The 24,354-nt window shown below is 45.3% G+C and overlaps 1 protein-coding gene across 1 annotated transcript in view; it reads right to left on the reverse strand.

Moving 5' to 3' along the window:
- Positions 1-24,354, reverse strand: part of PAPPA (pappalysin 1) — a 245,348-nt gene that overhangs the window by 46,636 nt on the left and 174,358 nt on the right. The window contains exons 13-17 of the mRNA XM_058302490.2: positions 23,488-23,701; positions 14,253-14,421; positions 11,793-11,976; positions 2,312-2,522; positions 1,542-1,713 (exon numbers count right to left, since the gene is read on the reverse strand). Of these exons, the coding sequence (XP_058158473.1) occupies positions 1,542-1,713; positions 2,312-2,522; positions 11,793-11,976; positions 14,253-14,421; positions 23,488-23,701 (950 nt within the window). The remainder of the gene's footprint in view (positions 1-1,541; positions 1,714-2,311; positions 2,523-11,792; positions 11,977-14,252; positions 14,422-23,487; positions 23,702-24,354) is intronic.

Genomic DNA, 24,354 nt, shown 5'->3' on the forward strand with positions numbered 1-24,354 from the left:
TGGGTGATTGAATAACCTCTCTGAATCTTGATTTTCCAATCTGGAAAATGAGAAGATTGGCAGTCCTTTTTTATGCCCTTAGTTCAACCTCATTTCCTGATCACCTACTAGGTCCCTGGCACTGTACTAAGTGCTGAAGGTACAAGGAAGAGTAGAGATATGGTCAAGATTTCACAGCCTGGTAGGGGAAAGCAAAATGAAAGCAGATCATTACAATGCAGTAAGGATCCATGCTGAGAATGGGGAGCCTAGAGGAGGAAGGGAAGGGGCATCGAGAAAGTGTTCTTGGTGGTAGGGGTGCTCAAGTGGAATCATGAAGGATGATGAGGAGCTAGGCCACTGGAGAAGGGGAGGAGACCTCTTTAAGGTAGAAATGTAGAGGCGAGATGGGAGCTCAGTCTTTCAGGTCATGGAAGGGGAGTCTTGAATGCCATCCTACGGGGAATGGGAGGTGCTGGCAACAGGGGAAATGTCATGATTACATTTACACTCCAAACAAATCACTCTGGCTGAAATGCAGACAATACACTGGAGAGAAGCGAGGGAGTGAAAGCAGGGAGATGAACAGGAAACTGAGTGACAGTCCAAGAGAGAGAGGGCCAGGCCTGAGTTAGGGTGGTGGCACCAGGGACCGCAAGCAAGGAGGACAGCCTCCGAAGGTGTTTTGGAGGGAGAACAGGACAGCACTTGGTAATTGTTTGGATGTGGGGAGAGGAGGGAGGGAGAGGAGCTGAGGATGGTTGTTTGGGAAACTGAGGACAGGGTCTATAGTTAATTCCCCTCAAACCATTTTGACCAAGGTGCCCAGGTCATGCCAGGTATTTGCAGGCACAAATGAAGACTGACTGAAGATAGGGTCCAGGTGGATGTGAGTTCTGACTTCACCTGGCTGATGCTCTTTGAGCATTTATGAAACTTGGAGTTTGGGATATTAACCCTACATGGTGGGTTCTCTCAAGGTGGAGCTCCTTCATGCTTCAAGTTTCCCTAGAACCAGCTGCCCTCTCATTTCACTTACTCATTCCTGGTTCCTTACTTGTCCTGTTGAGTGGGAGGTGGTGGGTGGGGGGTGTGTAGGGATCAGGGAAAATTCATTCATGGAACTCCTTCAACGGGGACAGGCAGGAGTGTCAGATTTCTCTCAATTGCCCCTAGATTGAGATAAAATTTGAGCCCTACCAGCCCCTTCTCTTCTCCTGTCTTTCAGTGTCCTCAAAATTGTACTTCTTGGCGAAATATGGTTCTTGTCTCCTTAAGTCTGAGGGGCCAATTGAATGGTTTCAATATTAAGGAATTTTTAAAGCTAGAAATCCTTGAACAAATATAACATGGTGTTACAAGGAGGAAAACAAGTCTCAGAGAGATTACAAAAGTAGATAATTAGTACCCAGATTCTTAACTTCTGTAATGGTGATAATGCCACTTTACAAATATGACACTTGTAATCTCCTGGTGGAAGTGATTCTTAAAGTATAGGCTGGCACTTGGTAGGCAGAGAAGAGAGGGAACAGAGTACTGATCTCAAGTTCAAGGAGCCTTACCTGCGAGGCATCGCTGTCTTCACACTTGATCCTGCACTCGCTGTTGAACTGGAAGCCATTCGTGCACTGGAAGAGCCCATGGAATTTGGGTGGAGGTGGGTCACAAGTCACAGGAACACAAGCTCCCTCCTGCCAACTACCATCTTGGGTACACTGAGTCTTGAAGGCCCGTCTTCAAGGAAGAGATGAAAGAAGAGGCATCACAGTAACCAAATGGCCAGACCCGTATCCCTACCAAAATGCCCAAGTTTCCCCTGGAGCCAGCTAGTGTTTCATTTCCCTTTCCCATTCATGATTCCCAACCTGTCTTTTTGAGTGATGGGGAGCATGTGTAGGGATTAAGGAAAATTCATTTACAGAATTCCTTCAGCAGGGACAAGCAGGAATGTTGGACTTTTTCTCAGTTATACATGGATCGAGACAAAATTTTAGCCCTGCCAGCCCCTAGTCCTCTCTTTTTCTTCCATCCTCACACAATGATATTAAAGTCCACCATTTATTGAACAACTACTATGAGCCAGGCACTTTGTAAGCCCTTTAGATACTTATCCTCATTTATTCTTATAGCAACCTTAAGTAGTAACTGTTATCAGTTAGTTATCAGAAAGTTGGTTTTGCTTGGCCCAAACCTAATGTTATTAACAATGTACCTCTAGCTTCCCATGAAACAGAATGGGAAGAATGGTGGGTATTGCCTCCAGCAAAGAAAGGAACACTTCCTCTCAATCAGGCCCCAGAGTCTAGGAGTTTGCTTTTCCCGCCCCACTTACTTCTTTGACTTCCGAGAGGAGCTGGGCACGTGGTATCCAGGCTTACACTTGTACTTGCAGAAGGAGCCCACCTTGTGCTTGTTCTCTCGGCAGCGGGCAGTCTGGAGGTCTGCATTGGGCACTGGAGGTGGCGCCAAGCACATGAGCTCACACAGGGCCTCCGGGAAGGACCACAGCCCATCCCCCATACAGGTCAGGAGGCTGTTGTTGCCTGGAGAACAGAGGCCCGCAGGATTAGCAGAGGGAGGCGTCCCCACACCAAGCTAATCTGTGGGCTACCTGGACTCAAGGGGACTTGAAGAACAAGAGGGTCCTTTCACTCACAACTAAGGAACCCAGGCAGATCCAGAGAGCTGCTGCAGTGTCCCAAACTGGGAGCAGTGCGTTACTTCATGTTCACAGTGAATTAAAATTCAAGCCTCTTGACTCCTGATGCTGAACCTCTTACATAGCAATAGAAGAGAGGCCTTCACTTCACAGTCCTTTAATCCAACCTCTTTGCTTTCCAGGTGGGCCATGAGAGCCCAGAAAGGAAGGTATCTGTCTTCAAATAGTTGACACAGTAAGCTCCCATTAGAATTTGCACCAACCTCTGCTATCAGTGTGCTGCGTGTCAGTCCCTGTCTGGGCCCCTGGGCCCTGGATCTGCCCTAGCACCCCTGATGCCTGGAAGTGACAGCCTCATGTTGTCTGGAGGTTTGATTTTCTCTTCAGGCCCCAGTGTTCAGTGAAGCTTTGCCATAGCAGCAGAGAAAGTGGCGCATCCCCCGCAACCCGTGCCAGCTCTGACAGCCGCGCTGATTGCCATTGGGAAACTGGCCTGATGGAGAGCGTTGCAGATAAAAGTAAAACATGGGGAGTTAGGCTTTTCACTGCCAGATGTATGTTATGGAGGAACAGCCTGCCCCAAACTTCCCCAAGACAATAGGAGGTGGAGCTGAGACTTTCTCAACCCAGCTCTCTTCTTGCTCATCACTGAAGGGCGCTGACAACCGGGCTGGAAGCATGTTGGGGGCTCTGGGATTTACACGTTGGAAGGTTTGATAGGGAGGGGTCAAATGACTGGAAGGAAGCTGACATTTTTTGAGCATTTACTATGTACTGAGTGCTCTCAATATGTAACCTCATTTATTCTAAACACACTCAGGTCAGAGTGATGACTCCCATTCAGAAGAGGAGGCTCAGAGAAATGAAATGAGTTGACCAAGTTCTCACAGTTAGAAAAAGACAAAACTGTGGCTCAAAATCAGTTTTGTCTAACAACAAAGATGGTTGATTTTAAAAGGGAAGTTGGCTATATATGATCAGCATACATCTTATTTTCCATTCCAGGAGAGTCAAATTCCAACTCTCCAATCTACAGAAAGAAAATAACTGCTTCTGCTTTCTGGGATTTTGAGACAGTCAAATGAAACAACATTTATGAAAACTGTTCACTAAAGTTCTGTCATTTCTCCCCTCCCTCTCTCCTTTCTTTCCTTTCTTCCTCCCTTCCTTCTTTCCTTCCTTTTTTCCTCCCTCCCTCCTTTTTTTCCTTCCTCCCTCCTTCCTTCTTCCTTTTTTCCTTCCTCCTAAACTTTCACCTTCATTAGCAGATCCGTCGGGACCATGTGAGCTGCAGTAAAGCCTTCATTCATTCAATGTACATCTATTTATCACTTACTATGAGCTAGGTCTTGTTTTATGTGTTGCAGACAAAGCAGTGAACAAAACCAATAAAACTCCTGCCTGCCTGCAGCATATATTCTAGTGGGATTGGGAGGCATGCAAGAAATTATACTAAAGAAGTAAATTATTTAGTGTGCTAGATGGTGGGAAGTACTCTGGAAGAAAACAAAGCAGCACAAGGAAAAAGAAAGGAGAAGCCTAGCTTGCAGTTTCTTGCAGGCACCTCCCCTTCTCCTAGTCTCATTCGATTTCTTCTTTTTTCTCCTTCTTCATTGTGATTCATCTGGCAAGTGCATAGCAGTTTAGTGTCTATAAACCCCATAGAGACTTCCATGTTGATAAACTGTGATACTGCAAACTGCAGATATTTCTACATCAAGTGAAAGGAGTAAAAGGTGCAGAAGGGTGATTCATTTGGCTTCCAGAGAAGCAGAGAGACTTCCAGAACACCAGAGACTGTAAGCGCTTTTTTGCACTACCTTTATGATCTGGGCAGTGCTTTGGGGTGTCCAAGCACAGTATAAGCTTAGTGGGAAAGATATAGGGGAGCAAATACTCTCCAAATTCCCTCAAAATAATAAAATATCTGTGGAAAAAGTGTTGGAATTCTTAAAAAGTACAGCATAACAGCTTCACAAATAGTAAACTGTGAAGTTAATGCCATGGTTCTTTGTGGCAAGATAATGTAAAAATGCAGAGTGCTAATCAAGAGAGAAAATGCAAACCAGAAATGCAAATTCTAGTTGAAGATGACTAGGAGTTAGCAGCTACCACCGACTCAAAAGGAGAGTCATGCTAAACCGGTGATTCAGGACCATGGATTTACCCACCCACCCCCCACTCCCCCAAAACATCTAGGAGATACCGACTTACTGTGCAGAATCAGCATTTCCATGGCCCAGCCATAACCACTACCCTGCATCCACCACGTGGCTTTGAAGAAAGTAAGATAAGAGAGATGCCACCTCTGCTCTGCCGCTGCTCCCTCAGCATTCACGACTATACTCTGAAGGTTGCTTCCTGCACCTGCCTGTCTCTGTGCCAGGGCTTTTTTCCTGGCCATCGATAAATGTTCACCCCTCATGCAGGGCATGCTGAGAGTATTGAGGATCTTATGTCCCTGAAAGTAGCACTCAACCAGAGATGGAGGTGGTGGGTCAGCATGCCCATTTTCAGAGTGGGGTAGCTCTGAGAAGTGTTCTACCCCATCTCCTAGAGTTCCCCAGGGGGATTGGGCTCTAGCTGCCCACAGTGGTAACTGGCTTTATAACACACCCTCATTGGCTTTCATCAACTCCATGTCTTCCTTCCTGGTGTTTCCTGGGCACATGACTTAGGACACTAGCTGAAGGCATTTCTGAGACTGGGATTCCAGATAAAGGATAAAAGATCTGATATTGGATATCAACTTCTAAAACTCCTGAGTATAAGTACAGCTCTGCCCCTAAAAAGCTATATGACCCTATACTTTCATTTGTTTATCTTTTAAAGTTGGGAAAATCAATCTTGCTCAGTCTGTCTACAAAAGTGGCTGGGCAATTTCAATCTCTAATGAGTATTAAAATGCTTTGTAAACTACAGCAACCTCAGAAGAGATATGCAGTTTGTTGTTGTTTACTATTTTACTTAAATGATTATCCAGAAGAGTTCCTTTAAGATTGAAATTAAAAGAACAGAATACAAGGAAGAAAATGTCAGGAGACTCAGGTGTGGTTTTCTCGGCACTTGCCACATTGTGTTGGTACTGCCCACTTCCTAAAGCCAGGAGCTGCACCGTGTTCCTTCTTTCATCTCTAGAGCCTAGCACAAAGTGCCAAGCACACAGTAGGCCCTTGATATCTGTTTGTTGAATGCATAAAGTATTATGAATATACTGTGTGATAAACGAGTCATCTAATGACTCTGGCCCTAAACTTCAAGTGGTCTCTGGGTTCTTGCCCAGCTTTAACATTTTAGGATGTGAAAGGATATTGGTCACTGTATTGTCTTGAGAAAACACAAATGTAGCTAGCTGGTCTTGAAAAGGATGAACTGCAGCTCAACAGCCTGCAGTAGCCAAAGACTAGTACCAGTGGGATCTTCTTAATGGAGAAGATTCTGTTACATTGCTCTTGGTGAGGAAGAGAACTTAACAGAAGTAACAGGAAGAAGATAAGGAAGGACAAGGAGCCCAAGTAGAGGAGAGACCTTTGAACAGGCCCCAGGCCAGGTGGGCCAGGAAATGAGAATGGAAAAAATTTCCAGATAGTCCACTGGAACTTCACCCAGAAAGGTGGAGGAAGACACTGAGGTAAAAGAAATGGAAGCACCACGAGAAGCATGAAGTCTTTTGCTGACCTGAGTTCTGAAAGCACATTTCTGGACTCCTGGATTCCCAAGGGCTTAAAGAGAACTGCTGAGCTGGACATAGAATTTCCAGAAAGTATGCCAATTGCCCATTAAAATTGGGGTCTCATAGCTCCATCTTGAATGAATCAGATTGCATTTTGATTGCTTAATTTTCCAGTTTTCTTCTTAATGTCTGAAAGGCATTTTACCAGTGGCTGGCTGTAACTGAATCAGTGGGATAGGCCTAGGAAGAATAAACAGGAACAAGTCCTTGATCCGCCCAGTAACCCATGTTGTAGGTGTCAGTACTCCATTTTACAGGTGAGAAGACTGAGACCCTGGGAAGGAAAGTGAGATATTCAAGCTAGAATTGGGGTGTGATACAGGTTTGTCTAACTCCCAAGTGCTTTCTTGACCTCACCACTGAGGTTTTACCCATGGGCATAGCCAAAGAGGAGTTGTTGCTAGAGAAAATCTCAGAGTCAGTTTGAACAAACAGAGTAGGCTGAAATCAAGGACTAGTGACATGATATATACAGAATGGTGTCCTTCATCTCCAAGTTTTTTTACCAAGGGGACCCATTTATGGTTCCAAATGTTAGGCACAAAGAAAGGAGATGTTTTAAGATGCAGTCACAGTCAAGGATAATTGGTGGAGAACCCTTCCATAGAAGTAAGAGAAAGGAGTTTGGAATGTTGGATATCTGCTATGTGGGGAGGGGCTGGAGAATATGAATGACAGACACGAGATGGACTATTTTACCAGACTGGTGAGAATGGCATGCCTCACACCTTTCTTAGTGTCAGGAGCCCTGCCTTCTGGCCCCAGTGCTGATGGTAATTCACATGTGACCTTGGGCAAATGTTTTCCTCTCCTGGAGTTTCCCTATTTGCAAAATGAAATGCTTAGACTTGATGACCTCTAGACTTCTCCCAGCTCTAATATTCTAAGGTTTGATGGGAGTTCTGGGTTGGGTAATATGGTTTAGAAAAGGCCAAAAGCTTGTGAGGCAGCAAATAAGAAACCTTAAGTAATAAAAGGTTTGATTCCTGAAGCATGGGCAATCATTCAGAATGGGCTGGGGAGGTAGTGAAGGAGATAGAATGAATGATTTGAAAGATGAAATTGATGCTTATTCTGTGTTCTTACCATTATTAACACTTAAATGCGGCCTGCAAGAACAGCTGTGTGATCTTGGACAAGTCCCTTTTCCACTGTGACCCTCAAATTCCCCAGTAGTGATCTGAGCACCCTGGACCCAGTTACACCCTAGACCCTGATATCTCAAAAATGCTAAGTAATAAGATAAATAAAATGGTATTTGCTTGGGAACAGTAGGATTCCTCTCAGGGAGTGATCCTATTTTTGCAGGGAAAATGCCCATATGAATACCCCTGGGATAAAGTCGAACCCTCCAGGACCAGGCTATCTGCTGCTGAGAAAAAGGACAGGGTCTCTACCTGAGAAAGGATGGAGAATGTGGAATTCCTAGAGGGAGGGAGGTTGCAGAAGGATCCTAAAGATTGAAGGAGAGGGGTGAGGAAGAGAATTCAGGGCAAGCCAGAGGGTTAAAGGCTGGGCACTGGGAAACGCACTTGGCCCAGTGGTTAGGGCGTCCGTCTACCACATGGGAGGTCCACGGTTCAAACCCCGGGCCTCCTTGACCCGTGTGGAGCTGGCCCATGCACAGTGCTGATGCGCGCAAGGAGTGCCCTGCCACGCAGGGGTGTCCCCCGCGTAGGGGAGCCCCATGCGCAAGGAGTGCGCCCATAAGGAGAGCCGCTCAGGGCGAAAGAAAGTGCAGCCTGCCCAGGAATGGCGCCGCCCACACTTCCCGTGCCACTGACGACAACAGAAGCGGACAAAAAACAAGACGCAGCAAACAGACACAGAGAACAGACAACCGGGGGAGGGGAGGGAATTAAATAAAAATAAATAAATCTTTAAAAAAAAAAAAAAGGCAGGGCACTGTAGGATGTGGCCACTTTCCATGTCCACTCCAGCCCTCCTCCTATCTTCAGTCAAGTCTAAGGAATCACAAAATGCTTGATGGGTTTGGGCATCTTAAAGAAACTGACAACTAGACTGAGTTTTAAATCTGAGGTAAAATGGGCAAAATCATGAAAGAAGGAGCAGTACCAAGTCCCAGAAGTAACAAGTACGTCCTTTTAAAGACCTTTGCAAGATGTGGACATGCTTACATTAGAAGCCCCACTACACAGTAAATATTAAATGCACTCAGCATAGATGACTAGGTGACAGAGGAAATGTTGTGCTTTTAGCCATTTAATTACACACTTATGATGATGATTTTCAAGTTTTCCTTTCTGAAATTTGAGGGGATTTTCCTCTTTGTGCATTTTTATAGGTTTTGCCTCTGCTTGCAGTGCTGATTTGATAAAGAACCATAGCAGAAATGAGTCTAAGGCTGTGGACTCTCAAGGGTTTGGCATAGCTCTTGAAGAGGGCTTGGGATTTAAGTGAAAATTGGGAGATTCCAGAAAATTTCACCAGGGATGAAAGGGGCAAGTGGGTTTGTGGCACCACCTGTGTTACATCGGGCTCCTGGGTACCCTCAACCACGTGTCCTGGGAAGCAGTTGCTCTACCGAGGACACTGACCTCCATAGGTCCCAGAGGACTTTGTACTTCCCAGCACCAAGGGCTTTATGGGGCAACAAGGCTGAGAGATCAGCCATTGTCCAGGTCCTCACAAGGCTATTCCTTAGAGAACCTGAGTATTTACCAAGCACTTGGGTCCTGGAATTTTATGTACACCATCTCTTTAAAACCTCAACCTGGGAAGCAGATGCCGCTCAACTGATAAAGTGTCCACTTATCATATAGGAGTTCCAGGGTTGGACGTCCTGGCCAATGTGGTGAGCTGGCCCACACGCAGTGCTGCTGTATGCAAGGAGTGCCGTGCCACACTGGAGTGTCCCCTATGTAGGGGAGCCCCCCCCACAAGGAATGTGTCCCAAAAAGAGAGCTGCCCCACGCAAAAAAACAGGGTAGCCTGCCCAGGAGTGGTGCCGCACACACAGAGAGCTGATGCAGCAAGATGATGCAACAAAAAGAGACACAGATTCCCAGTGCCACCTGACAAGAATACAAGTGGACACAGAAGAATGAAGAGCTCACGGCGAATGAGCAAATGGACACAGAGCAGACAATGGGGTGGGGGGGAGGGGGAGGGAAGCAGGGGAGAGGGAGAAGGGCAGAGAAAGAAATAAAATGAATCTTTAAAAAAATAAAAAAATAAAACCTCGACCTGACTCTTCAGTGTGTACACTCATAAGCCTACTTTACAAATGAGGATATTGCGGCTTGTAGACATGAAATTGCTCATCTAAGTTTAAAAATTTGGTAAGGAGCAGAGGTAGGAGTGGGACACTAGTCTGTGTGATTCCATAACTAGTGTTCTTTTTGTTTAAACCACGCTTCAGGGAATTGAAAAAGGAAGACTGGAAAGGAGGAAAGGGGAGCAAACAAAATAATAATAATAATTATAATTATAATAATAAAGTTGTTTTGATCATCTCTTTGCCACCTGGCTTGAGGAGGGGTGCAAGAGAGGTGGTGTTAAGCTTAGGAGGCAGCTAACAAAACCTGTGCTCAGTCCCAGCTGCCCCCAGATCTAGGCAGATGTCACAAACCTGGAATTAGAGTACCAGATAGAACTGAGGACCGAGCTGTAGGAAATGCCATTTGGTTTTAGTGGGTGAAGGTGGCAATCTTGATCTCCAAGAAAGAACAAGGTTTGGAACACCAACTACCAAAATGATGGTCCTCCCGGGACCTTGTCTCCACAGCAGGGGTCACCTCCCTCCCACTCCCACCAACCATAGTCAGCAGAGAAACAATGGCAGAAGGGTCTGAATCACTTTGATTAAGAATTATTATTAGCCACAATAATGGCTGCATAATCAATGCTAATTTATACACCTCTCTTTCCCAAGGGCCTCTGATTGAGAGAAGTGTGATTTTCTAGTCTGGAGTTATTAATATACTTCACATCTGGGCAAATGGGGCTGAGGGAAGGACTTGGACAACCTGAAAGTTCGGAGGGTTTGTGATTTCCACTGTTCTCTTCCTCCAGTCGATACCTTACAGTAGCCCAATTGCAATGTCTACAGCTTTTTAATTCAAATGTTTTTGCATTAATAAATGAAAGGAGCCTGGGGGTGCATCCCAGATGTGATTCCTGCCTTTATTTGGGAGCAGTTTAGTGAGATTGGTGGGTCTTTCACTCATTTCTTAAAATAAACATTGACTGTGCTGCTTCATCAATTCATCCAGCTGTTAGTCAATACATTTTATTGAACCTATTTTATATGCCATGTCCCATGCTCACTGATAGCAATGTGAAAAGGGATTAGACATAGCCACTTCTCCCAAGGACTCACAGGCTTGTATGTGGTTTCTAACCTTTTGGAGTCATGTATCCCTTTGAAAATTTGATGAAACTATTGACTTCTCCAATTCCCAAATTGCCCTAAACTCATGCATCACAATATTACACCTAAGTTTAGGGAAATTCACAGACTTCCTCCTACCTGCCCCCAGAAAACCATTCATGCTCACCCTATAGAACGATCCTTCATGCTCAAGTGAGATATTAATTTGGATGTCTCATAGACAGCCCCTGATAAACCAAGCAAAGGAGAGGATCCTGGATCCTGACATTTCTGAGAATGATGTATAATGTCAAAATCTAATACTCGACCAGAAGTCAGGAGCACTTATCCCAATCATGCCACTAACTTGCTATGTGATTTTGTGCAAGTTCCTTCTTCTTGCTGCACCTAATTTCCCCATCTTTCCAGTGATCCAATTAGTCTTGAGAAGCTCTAAGTGCCCTTCCAGTCTGACATTCTAATATACCCAGGCAGGCCAGCTTTCACTCATTTCCAAAACTTGATCTCTTCTCCAAAAGACTAGACAATGATTCACCTCAACACATTTACTGGTGTAAATGTTTCCAGTCCATATCTACTCCTTTCTCCCAGCTACCCCTTCTTAAGGAGTAGCAGTTGGCTTTGAAGAAAGATAGACTTGCATTCCAATGTGGGCTTCACCACTTACTAATAGTGTAACATTGGACAAGCTCTTTAAACTCTTTGAGCCTCAGTTTCTTCCTCCATGAAAAGAGGATCAATAACACTTACCTTTCAGGCTTATGAGGCCCTAATCATACCCAGTGAAGGAGATCCATCAGGTCCAAAGATTATTCTCTTTCAATTTCCCTTGTCTCCCTATTTCTGTCTTTCTTTTTTCTGTTTTTGCAAGATTTTCAAAGGTCTGTGAGGGAGATTTTGCTGTCATATATACACACTCTACTTTTTCTTAGCTCACAGCAAAACAGTTAAATACAATTGGTGGGAAGAAATCAGGAGCACACATAGAGCCCCATCCAACCCAGGCTTTTTGGTACTCAGAGGAAGGCCTGGAAGCAGCCCAAAGCCTAGCCCAGGGCTTGAGGTACCTTTCAACTGCGAAGGGTGATTGCACTGGAAGGAGCACTTTCTGCCAAATGTGGTGCCATCGAGGCAGGAGAAGGAGGCGGCGTAGACGTGGTGCTGGTCTGGTACTCCACAGTCTACTGGCTCACACACCACCTGCTTGCTCCATTTGCCCTCAGTGCAGGTCACTGTGACGCTGGGTCCAATCTGAAAGGCAGATGGGCAAAGTGAAGAGGAAATGCTCGGATAAGGGGAAATGCTCTTCTCCCTGAGGTGGCAGCTCACAGACTCGTCAGAGCATCAAGGGCCACTGCTTAGTGTTTAGCTTTAGCTCATTTTAATAATTCCCAAAACTATATGAATCAGGTATTTTTGACTCCCATTTTACTGATGTGGAAACTGAAACTCAGAGACATTGAGTGATTACCCCAAGTTGTGCATCTGGAGAGAGGCTAAGTGGGAGTTGAAACCAAAGGTTATGCTCTCTTCTGCTGCTTCTAGAGTCTTCCAGCTTTCATTGTGCTGATAAGAATATTAAGAATCCTGAGACCGAGGCACCTTGTAGGGTGAGATGACTTCATTCATGAAACAGACTCTAAAACAAGGGGCTACTGTAGGACACTTGGATTCGATCTTTGTATCTTCTTTTAGCTCTGGAGGAGTTACAGAATGCCTCTTGTAATGCCATAGTAAGGGCATTGCCCTGGGATTTAGGAGACCTGGATGTTTTGTCCTCTGTGCTTTGAGACTGTGGACAGAAGAGAGCCTTTCCTTGGTTGAGTTCTCTCAGTAAAGTGAATAGATTAAACCCAAGGATTGCTCTAAGAGCCACTCCCTACTCTGAGATTTAATGATACAGTAGTTGAGAGAGGTAGGTATGAAGAAGGAAAAAGTGAAAAGATAGATAGGGGTGTGAACCAAACTAGAAAATGCTAGATAGGGCTGCACAGGTGGAAGGGTGAGGTCACACTATGCAGCCTGGAGATATCCATTCAAGGAGGCCACCAAATCCCAGGGGATTAGGGATGCCAAATGAGGATCCCAGATTTTAAAGGCAAAGGGCATTTTCCCATCTTAAGCATCCATCAAGGGAGTAGAGGACCCTCACTGCCAAAGCAGCCTAACTTTCCCACAGGAGTTCAGACATGCTGTGTCTGACACCAGAAGTAAGTATCCAAGATGAGCTATTGAGGGCCCCACAGCTTCCAAATGGAAATCTATGTAAGCCCAGAAGCTCTGTACAAACAGGCATTCCCAGCAACTGGGAAGGTGCTTCATATGCTTGGGAGCATGAAGGCCAAGTTCACTGACTGAGCCACAGACAAGGCTGCCTCTAGCCACAGAGCCCTGGAATCTTAAAATCTCAGGGCTGGAAGGATCCCTAGCTGCCACCTTGACCCCCTCCCCTGTGCTCAACCTGAGACCCTGCAGCAACCTCTAGCCGAAGCATCATCCAGCTACAACTCTCAAGTCCTCTCAGTGCCAGTCTCCTCCACAGGACACATCCCCTCTTCCAAGACCTCCTGAGGGGTTTCTTGCTGCCAGTCTTGCTTCTGGCCTACAATACTCTACCAGGTTGGCAGTCAGAAGAAACTTGGTCAACTGTGATCTGGCCAAAACACTTCCTTCCATAGCCTTTTTTGCCTTTAAAATAAAAACCCTGAACTCCCCAACCAAGCTGAAGGGTGTCCTGCCCAAGTGGTCCCTGCTTGCTGCTCCAGCCACAAGTCTTGGGCATGTTCAAGAACAGAAGATTCTCTGATTGTGGCACACCCTTTCTCACCAGTAGGCTTCTAGCTACTGTTCCTGCCTGTGCCCCGAAACACATACTGCTTCCCTCCCTCTCCCATTCCAGCTCAAACTCCTGTACCTATTTACTTAATTTTCAGTTTTCCTGTCACTTCTGACAGGGAGCTTTCCTTTAACTCCCCTATACTTCCACAATATCATACACTTCCTTTATTGTGTTTACTACACTGTGAAGTCATTGATCATTACGTGTTTCCCCTCTCTCAACCCCACCCAGCCACTTTTCTCTTTAGGATGCAGAACTAGGTTTATCTTAGTGATCTGGCTCTACTACAGTATCTGGTTCACAGTGAACAACTGCTTTAAAATGAATGAATGAATGAATGCATGAATGATCACTTCACTGACAGAGGGCTCACCTCTTCCAAAAGCAGCTCATTCAATTGTGGCAAAGTTCTGATTGTGTTTCATTCCTTAGTGCTCACCCAGGGTCTTCCAGATTTGCAACCTACACAAGGACTCTGATACATGTTGTCTGACACTGCTCTGCCCAGGAACCATTGTCTTAGAAAGTGCAGGTTCATTATTCACTCATTCATTCAACAAATATTTACTGAGTACCTAGCATCTGGTAGCACAATTCTAAGTGCTGAGATTCAGCAGAAAGCAGGATCAACACCCCAGCAGCCTTGCCTTGGCTGGAGAGGGGCTCTGAGCTGAGTACCTGCACATACCTTGCTCTTGATCAGCTCATCATCCCGCTGTATCTGAAGTACATAACCTGCTTGGCAGCTCACAGTACACTGGGCACCGTGGTAGCGGTCACTGCTGGAGCAGTTGAGAGAGGCGTTCTCCACAGCCAACTCTGGGCAGTCAGTGGCTTTACATGCAAAGTGCACACAGCTGGGGAGGGAAGAAACAAGAGGGTGAGTGGGAGTTTTCTCAGCAGGACAACTGCACTCCAGCTGGCAAATGACAGCTCAGGGTCTCCCTCACCAAAATTTCAGGGGGCTGAGACTCAGGAGTGGAAGGGGTACTGGCTAAGGTGAAGAAGGCTCTGGAGACAGTGGTTAAAGTTTATCATTAAGAGCAAAAGTTAGGGAGACAAACAAATGAGGATTCAAATCCTGCCACTTCAATTCTTTTAGAGTCTCAGTTTCGCCACTTCTGAAAGGAGGATCATGATGATAACAGTGAGTATTTATTGCACTTCCTCTCTGCCAGGCATTAAGATGAGTGAAAGCCTTTTTGTATTTTATAAAGTACACTTCTAAATAAGTTCAGAAAAAACATATGGTAGAATTCTGTCTCGTATCAAGTGCTCAATAAAGAGTAGCTGATGTTAAAAATAAATCTCAGCTCTATTACCTAGAAGCTTTGTGAGCCTGGGCAACATGTCAGGTCTCTGAGCTTCAGGGTACTTTTGAACTCAATTGAGATGATGAATATGGAAGTCCTTTATACACAGAAAAATGATTTGTGAACTGTTGGGAACGAGACCATGCCTGGCTGCTTGCTGCAGCTCCTGTTCCTACCTCTCTGCCAATTTGAATTCTGCCCAAACTTCCAGTCTGAGCTATAGGTAAATTTCTATAGGACGCATTTCCTTGGGCAGCCAGGTGACACTCTACCCTCCTCTCTCTAAGGATGTTGTTTCAAGTGTTGCATATTAAAAACACAAGACCTGGGTGCTAGAATGTTTGCTAATCCTTAGGGATGGGAAGAGAAACAACATGTGATCCCTGTGCTTGGATGAATGTTACCCAGTCATTTGGTAACATTAGTTACTACTCATTGATTACTTATATGCATGAGCTCACTCCATCCTCACAATAACCACATGAGCTAAGTGTTACTCATTTTACAGTTGGAAAAAATTGGGACTCAGCATGATTAACTTGTTTAAGTTTGCACGGCTAGTTAGTGGCAGAGCTGTAATTCTCACCCAGGTGTGTGACTCCAAAGTCGTCATTGTTAACCTCACCCCATGCTCCTGGGCAAGAACTTCCTTGAGGGTAGAGACAATGCCTGTTTCATCTTTGCACACTTTGCAATGTCAATAAAAATGCCTCACATAGAAGTTTCCTAAAGAGCAATAAACAAATGGTGGCAGTGTCTTGCAATCATTCTTGAGCATGTTGTAGAAGCTGAGAGGTGGATTCCTGACCCTGAAAACTTCTAGGTGACAGTTTTCTATAACTTTTGCATCTCTGATTGTGTCTAACCCAAGACCTGGCATGCATTATGCACACAGCAGGGTTGTCTAGATTTGGGAACAATTGGTAGCCCAATGGGCTTAAGAAGGAATTCCCTTTTTCTGTCTTGATATCAGTTTCAGGATACCTTCCGATGGAATTTAGTGAAAGCTGGTTACTTCTCCATATGCTTTACCCCATGCTCAAAAGCATGGTGAGAAATAAAGGGTGGGGCAGGGAGGAGATGAAGAGTTAAGTGCCTCCAGCATATATCAGAAACACATTCATTTTTTAAAACACCCAGAAAAGGGCAAGTGTTTAATTTGGGTCTTCAGATGGGCACTGATGTGGGTTTTGCACTCTTCACCACCCCCTTCTGATTTGCCAGGCATTAAGTAACATATCTTGAGATATTCTGATTCTCCACCCACCATCCCGACAGCCTCAGCATTTGGCCATGTGGAGGCCTGAAAGATACTGTAACTCTAGAGTCAATGAGAGGGCTTTGCCACCAAACAATGCATGTATTCACGTTGTGTGAGCACCGGGAGAAAGAGCCACATTTTTCCACTTCAAGTAGTTTTACTCTGAAAGCCATCAGCTTCCAAGCTGATCTGCCGCCCTCTGCCTTACCATTTGGCCTCTCTCACTCTGCACTCCCAGAAGTCCCCTGGCTCATTTTATTATGACCCAGCAAAGCCCTTGGAAAGGTGACTTGCTTCTCTGACTATGGGTCATCCCCTAATGGTCTTGCATATTAATGCTCTTCACAGCAAAAAGATCAGCTGAAAAACTTGATTTCCTTGAATGAAAAGAGCACAGTGTTTAGCAGTCCAACAAACTCAGATACCATACCCAACTGTGCCATTTATCAGTTGTTTCACTGTGGAAAGTTCTCTAACAACACCCTGAGCCTCAGACTCCTCATCTATAAAGAGGGAGTAATAATATGATTTATCTCTCAGGATTAGTGTGGTGGTTTGAAACTGTACATACCCCAGAAAATCATGTTCCTAAAGCTAATTAATTTCTGTGGGTGTCAACCTATTTTAAATAGGACTTTTGGATAGGTTACTTCAGTTAAGGCATGGCCCAGGGTGGATCTTAATCCTCTCACTGGAGGCCTTTATAAGAAAATGAAATTCAGACAAAGAGAAAGAAAAAAGTACAGAAGCCAGATGCTGAAAGCAACAAAACTCAGAAGAGAAGGGAGAGACCAGCAGATGCTGCCATGTGCCTTGCCATATGACAGAGGAGTCTAGGATCATTGGCAGCTGGTTTTGGGGAGAATGCACAGTCTTGATGATGCCATAATTTGGACATTCTCATGGACTCAAAACTGTAAGGTTATAAGCTATTAAATTCCCATCATTAAAGCCAACCTATTTTATGGTATCTGCTTTAGGCAGCTTAGCAACTTAAAACAACTTTCAACTAGGCGAAGTGTGAAGTCACTCCTTCACCCATTCAACAGACATTGACCAGATGCCTTACTCTGTATCAGGTATTGGTTTAAATACTGGGGATATAGGAAAGAAGAGGTAGGCTTTCTGTCATCCAGGCCTGTGTATTTGAGGAGGTAAGGCATGTGTCCAAGAAAAGTACTCCAGATACTGATGCCTATAGTAAAGCACTAAAACTAGGTAAAATCATAGAGAATGGCTCTTGTCGGGGGAGAGGTGAGGCAGGAGACTGTACCTAAAGGGTTCAGGGGAAGCCTCCCTGAGGAGGGGACATCTGAACTAAAGACCTAGATGAAATGAAGGGATAAGCCATTTTTCAAAGGTTTGAGGCAGAAAGAGTCCCAGGTAGAGTACAAAGGTCCAGGGACAGGAAGGAACTCGGTGTGTCGATAGCACAGAAAGGCAAAAGTATGAGAAAATGTTTTGGAAACTGTGAAACTCCATGCAAAAGTGTTTTCTCTGCTCTGACTCTTTTGGCTATAAAAGGAAAATACTCTCTGGTCATGGCCGGGTTCTTAATTAGACTAGGGTTCCCCACAGTTTCTGTAGAATGTTGTTATGAGTTACTTGATACAATGGTTCCACGGCCAACTGAGCATGGATGACAGTTAATGAGATCAATCAACTTTCTTTGCTGCAGGATTTCTCAGAACCTTGGATATGCTAATGCACAATGTGATTTTTCTTGAAGGGGCTAAAATGCACATCATTTTCCCAACTCTGATTACCTTTCTTTCATGGGGCATTTCTTAGGACTTGTGTCTCACAAAACACACTTTGGGGAGTGAAACATCCTTGTTTTATCAAATCACCTGTCTGCCCATGGCTTGCTTTCTCAAAAACAGGAAGAAATAGGGGAAAGGGAGTAAAGCATTCCAGGAATGGCCACGCTGTTTTATCTGCATCATCTTATTGCAACCTAACAGTAACACCTTGTGGTGATGTTATTATTCCCATTTTTAAGAAGAGACTGTGACAAAGAGAGTTTAAACTGCTTGCCCTATGACACTCAGCTTGGACAGAATTCCAATGCAAATCTGTCCCCCAAAGTTCCTCTCTTTCCTTTGCTTTCCTGCTGGTTGGAAAGGGTCACATGAACACACTGTCCAAAAATGATAAACATTACCCCAATTGCCCCTCCCAAATAACTCACTGACACAGCCCTGTCATTTCTGAAACACAAAAACACAAATCAAAGCAAGGAAAACAAAACAAAATAAAAACCTCTAGCTTCAAAAAAAAAAAAAAAAAAAATTGGGGGAAGGATGTAATACCAGTCAAGGACAGTCAATTTAAAATAACATAATAAGGAAAACAAATTACATGTTCTGCTTGCAGGTAGATCACATATGGATCTACCTAACCCATATACCTCCCCATCTACCTTCCTCAGATGCCATGCTCCCCCCACCTCCGTCAGTTCAAATGGATGCCCATCATGTATAAGAGAGGATAAGCAGGCAGTACTCAAACCAGAACAGAGAAAGCCAATGGTTAACAGACTGACAAAGGCTCCTCTCCTGGTTCTGCCCCTTGACTCTTGGCATGAACTCCCGTAGTCTGCTACTTAGCTGCAATTAAGCCATGTGGAAGTGGAGATAATAACAGGCAGGTTGTTTATAAATCATTCTGGGCTGCTCAGATGGGGACAACAAAAGAAGACAGCACAGTCAACACTTGAAAATGAAGGGAAAATATGCTCTTGGCATAAACACTACAGGCTTACTTGGGGAATAAGACTGAGAAAAAGTTACCATGAGAGGACTTCACTTTTCTGTCTGGAAATGAGGCTACTGCGGGCAGTGATCTTAGAAGATTCTTCTGCCCTGGCATTCTAGGAGCCAATGGTGTGGTGAAACAGAGGCAATATTTTGTAAAGGAAGGGCTGCAAACTCAATGGCACACAGGAGCAGGCAGACAACCTACCTACATGGCAAGGTGGACTGAGTAGGGTGAGCCCGGTGGAATCCACATGGCCAGCAAGGCAGAAGCAGTACTCAGTGTCAGCCAGAGGTTGCACAGTGGGACTGACCACCCAATGTTTTCAAATCTGATTTCCTTACAGGGAGGGAAATTCTGGTTTTTAATGTGAGAACACTCTTGATATTTAAATGTTGCCAGCTAATTAAAGAGTAGTGAAGACCAAACAAAAACTGTGGCCTCATCTGGCCTATGGGACACCAGTTTTAAAACCTCTGATGAAGAGCAAAGAGCTTTGCCTTGGAAGTTCTGGGAGCTGGATTCAAATACTGGTTCATGGCAAAGGACCATGGACTCGAGATTGCTGCCCCATGACCTTCCCCAACCCATGATCGGATCAGGACCTTTTAGGTTACCCATTCTTAAATGAGGACATAGAACTAGGGAATCTCTAAGGGTCCTCCAGGTTTCACATGTCATGGTTCTATGAGGACAATACATTAGAATCTTTTGAATTGGAGAACAATAGAGACTGATAATTTCAAATATTGCCAAGGTTATGGAGCAAAAAGACATTGAATAGATTGCTGATGGGAGTGTGAGTTGGAGAATAATTTGGAGAACAGTCAGATGGTATCCAGCACAGTTGAAGATATGCATATACTTAATTGGGCTCAGCAGCTCCATTTCAGGTATATCCCCCAGACCAGAGATTCTCAACTGATGTGCTGAGAGGTCCAGATCCCTTTGTGGGGTGGGGAATTAGGTGAGGTCATAGGGCAGCAATCTGGAGTCCATGGTCCCCAGCCATGAGCAGTCTCATTCTGGGCTTCGAATTCCTCCATTTATCCAATGTGCCATGCAAAATATTGACACATTCTATTGTACCATGCCATGAGGGAGTTTCGAAGGTAGCCCTAAAGAAACACCTACACACGTAAAGATCCCTCCAGGAAGGATCACGTCAGGAAAATGGACACCACTTAGATTTCCATCAATAGGGACTAAGATAAATTCCTATGGATTCGTCCAATGGGATATTCCACACCTGGGTTCCATCAACATACTGACTCTAGGAATAACTGGCTTCAGCCAATGGGTACCCCCAAACCACATGAGGAGTTTACTTCCCCCCAAAAGTTGGGCTTCTGAAAGTTTATGCACTATCAGAACTGCCCTGTTGAGACTGAGTCCCAGGCTCTGGAGGGATCAACAAGGAAAAAGTGGAAAGGGTTTGCAGTTGAGAAAGAGAGTGCAAAAAAAAAAAAAAATGAGGGATGGAGGGATGAAGGAATAAATCAAGAGAAGAAGGAAAAAGGAAGAAAAGTAGGAAGGAAAGAAAAAAGCAAATGAGAAAGGAAGGAGGGAAGGAAAGAAGACAGGAGAAAGTTAGTTTTCTAAATATATGGACCATTGAACTGTGTAATAAACTGTTCGATTTTTGCTTAGAACCATAGGATAAATGGTGGTGATGTGTGTGTGTGTGTCTAGTGTGCATGTGTGATGAACACACTGGACCTCAGGACTGTTGCTTTTGTTTCAAAGAAGCCTCTTAGCCTGCTCCTCCCTCACCACCACTGTGGTCCCCCACTTTCCCCCTTTTCCCAACTCAGTGTCCAGCTGGGATTTGGTTAGACTTCCACAACTGGACCTCTCATTTGAAACCTGATCCTGTTTTCTTGGGCCTCTGAATTTATCCCAAGTACTGCACAGGACGGGAACCCTTGATTCTAGGTCAGAACACACCGCCAGAACTGATTTTGGTGCAGTGATGCCTCTGCCACGGCAGCCCATGAGATATTATGCTGCCCTAGGGGGAAGAAAAGGAAAAGGAGGAGGAGAAACAGGGTACAGGAGGAGGCCGGAAGAGGAGGGAAGGAAGGAAGAGGGAGGAGGGCAAGCAGGCAAGAGAATAGAGTGGGAAAGAGTAGGGGAGGAGGGCTGGAGAAAGGGGAGAAAGGGGAGGGCAACAGCCCTTTCCACTACCTGCGAGACACAGCTCGAGGGAGAGTGGGGTGTTTCCACTACAGCCATTTTGAATTTGTGCTATAAAACATGATGCTAATTACCTTGGTGTTTGAGAATTAAGAAAAACACTCCACGGCTTTCATAATTGTTGCTCATTTTTCTTTTCTTTCCTCTTGATTGGTTGGTTTTAATGCATTTGCTCATTTGCAGAGTCCTGCCTGTTCACATAAAGGCCTCTTCAGCTCCCCAAGAGCAGCTTCTGTCCTTTCCCCAAGGGCATTCAGAGGCAGGTCCAGCAGCCGCAGCCCTAGAGGGCATGGTATGCCCTAGCCTTGTCCAAGCCCAGGGCCCCACTAGCCAAAGCCCAGGGATGTGTATCTATCACTTTACCCAGAGTTTCACTGACTTAATGCAAACTTGTAAGTAGTTATGAGCGTTCCTCTTTCTCTCCTGGCTCTAGTGGACAGAGGATGGCTATTAGGGTAAACAAAACAGGATTTCACCTCTTACTAACTGGCCGACCTTGACTCACTCCACTTCTCTGAATCTCTGTCCTGAGCCACACTTCCCAGGACTGCAGTAATGAGGAAATAAGAATAACGCCCCTAGTAGGTCCTTTCCTATTCCCTCTTACCTTGCCTAGTTCTTGAGAATCAGACTGCTAGAAGTGGAAGGAACCATGCAGACTTTTCAACCCAACATCATCATTTAAAGATAGGGAAACTGAGGCCCAAAGCACAGGCGTGATTGGCCTACAGTGGCACAGTGAGTCAGTGACAGGGCAATGCTTTGCCCCAGTTCAGTGCCCCTCACAACAAGTCAGAGAACTCAATAAATACTCATCGAATGATTTGTTTTGGAGGTTAAATGTTCTTACTGTTTAAGGCACAGGAACTCTTAAAAATTAATTAGGCCTTCAAAGAAGACTGAGCTGGTATCAGTCAACTTGTGGAGGGTTGGGAGGGCTGGTTTAGAACCTGAAGGCAGTTGAGAAAAAGGTCTGCTAGATTTGCATTTTCTACTGACATTGCTTCCCTGGGTTCTGAGAATTAACTTATTTTTACAGAGTCTGGAGAGCCAGGGATGAAAAACCCCACGTAGGGGGTAATACAACAATGAGTGATATTTAAGGAACTCTTTTGCTTCAAATTGGTTGCAACAGACTTTGCATAACAGAGGCCAGGGACAGTGGGTGCAAAACAATGTGGGTTTTGCAACCAACTTTCGTGTCCTTTATGGTAGCAGGGACGTGGGAAAGGCTGGTGTCCCTTCTCCCCTGTCCTTGACCTGCCCCCAGGTGTAAGGGGCAGAGATGAATGACCTTTGGGGAAGCTCACCAAGACCACAGCCTTTTCTTTCTCCTTCTGGATCTCATTAAACAAACTTGAGATGATGAGTGACCCTAAACGATTTGTACCTTTTACGGGCTCTGGAATCCTAGGTGGTAACACAGACGTCTGACAGTTGAATGTATTAGATGACCTCTGAGTCTTCTTCCAGCTCTAATTTTAAGAATTTACATGCGATTTTGTGCAGAGAAGAATCACTATCACCATCAGAAAGTGGCCACAACTATTTAAAAATATACCTTTGCACGGTGCTTAGGAGTTTGCAAGAACAGAACACTTTTTTGCTACGGTGTGACATTTAACCCTCAAAACCACCCTTGAGAAAAATATTATTATTTCTTTATTCCAAATAGAAAAACGAGACTCAGAAATGTGGGTTGACTTGTCCTAAGACATGCAGTTAGGAAGTGGCAATGTGAAAAGTCAAACCCAGTCGAGTGACACCAAAGATCATATTCTTTCTAGAAAACACCACTGCTCTTAGATCCAAACTAGGCGACTTTACAGATGTCAGATCAAAAGCATCTATGGAGTGATGTTATGCAGTTAAAATTAGAAAGACAGACTGCCAGACCACTGGGGGATCACAGGGTCTTGGCTTGGGGAAGACATAGAGATTTCAGTCATCGCTGAAATACATAGCCAAATGGAATGAAGCAAAGAACAGTTCTCTTCCCTTCCTCCCCAAGTTAAGAGGGTTATGCCTCCTGCTTGTGCCATTTAGGAAGCAGAATGGTCTAGTTTTTTCAGAGCTAAAAGAAAGCTAATCCACCGACCCTCTCTTTGTTTGAATGGGGACACTGAGGCCCAGAGAGGGAAACTAATGTTCCCAGGGCCACCCTGCAAGCCACTGTCAGTTCTGGGATGCCAAGCTGGGCCAGATAGGTTCTCTTTCCGCTACTCACCCCCGCTTCCCTCCCTCACCTGTAGAATTCAGAGACTTGAAGGCCTCTAAGCCCAAAGGCAGAGCGGGCCAGAGGACGGAGAAGGCAAAAACACACAGACTTTTTACAGCAATCCAGACGGCCACCCAGCTCCAAAATGACCCAAGGTCCCAAACGGGAAAAGCCTTACCTCTGCTCTGCGGGGCTGTAGGTCTCCCCTCGCTGGCAGCTGCTCAGGGTGACGGGGTCAAAGTTGTCGAAGGAGCGGAGGGCCACCCCCGAGATGGCAACCAGGGGCGAACTGAAGCTCACACGCACCGCCTGGCTGTGGTAGAAGGGCTGGCTGAGGTCATGGACCACAGGGATAATCAGGGGATTGTTCCTGCAGCTCAGGACATGGAAGCCTGTCAGAGGAGACAGAGGGCCCGAGGGGCCAGGCTCATTACTCAAGGCCAGTCACGCCCTCCCCAACGGGCCCTTCCCGAAGCCCCCAGACCCTTTCATGTCACTGCACAAAAGCACCATTGGGGCAGCAGTTGGGGATTTTGAGTTTGATTGAAAGTTTCTTTGTCTGCCTTATTTTTTTAGTTCCAAATCTTTCCAATCCCCCTGCCTCCCTAAGCTTTCCCTTCATCTAGTGCTCCTGTCCCTATCACAAATGGCCACTCCTTAGCCAAGCACCACTGCCCCTCGCCTCCCACATTAGGGCTCCAGGATTTGAGTTGCTAGTTCCCAGGTGGCCTGCCTGGTGGGTCATGAAGACGGAGGAAAGTATTCATAGCAATAGACTCTGCCCTGGGTACAAGGCCACCCCAATCCATAACCCGTGAGCCTCATAGAGGCCTGCGAGTTGAGGACCCCCATGTCCAGTCTGTAGAGGAGACTGAGAATCAAGAGGCTTTCCAGAGAGGCACAGGCTGGCAGTCAATAGGATCCAAGCTAGCCTCAGTCAAAAGTCCCAAGTTCTTTCTAGTATAGGCAAGAGGTTCTAAGATTTCAAGAAGGAAGGGAGAGAGGTGGGGAGAAAAGACCCATCAAGCAGAGGGAGAGGGAAGAG

The sequence above is a fragment of the Dasypus novemcinctus genome, chromosome 8, assembly GCF_030445035.2.
Source record: "Dasypus novemcinctus isolate mDasNov1 chromosome 8, mDasNov1.1.hap2, whole genome shotgun sequence".
Classification (NCBI taxonomy): domain Eukaryota; kingdom Metazoa; phylum Chordata; class Mammalia; order Cingulata; family Dasypodidae; genus Dasypus; species Dasypus novemcinctus.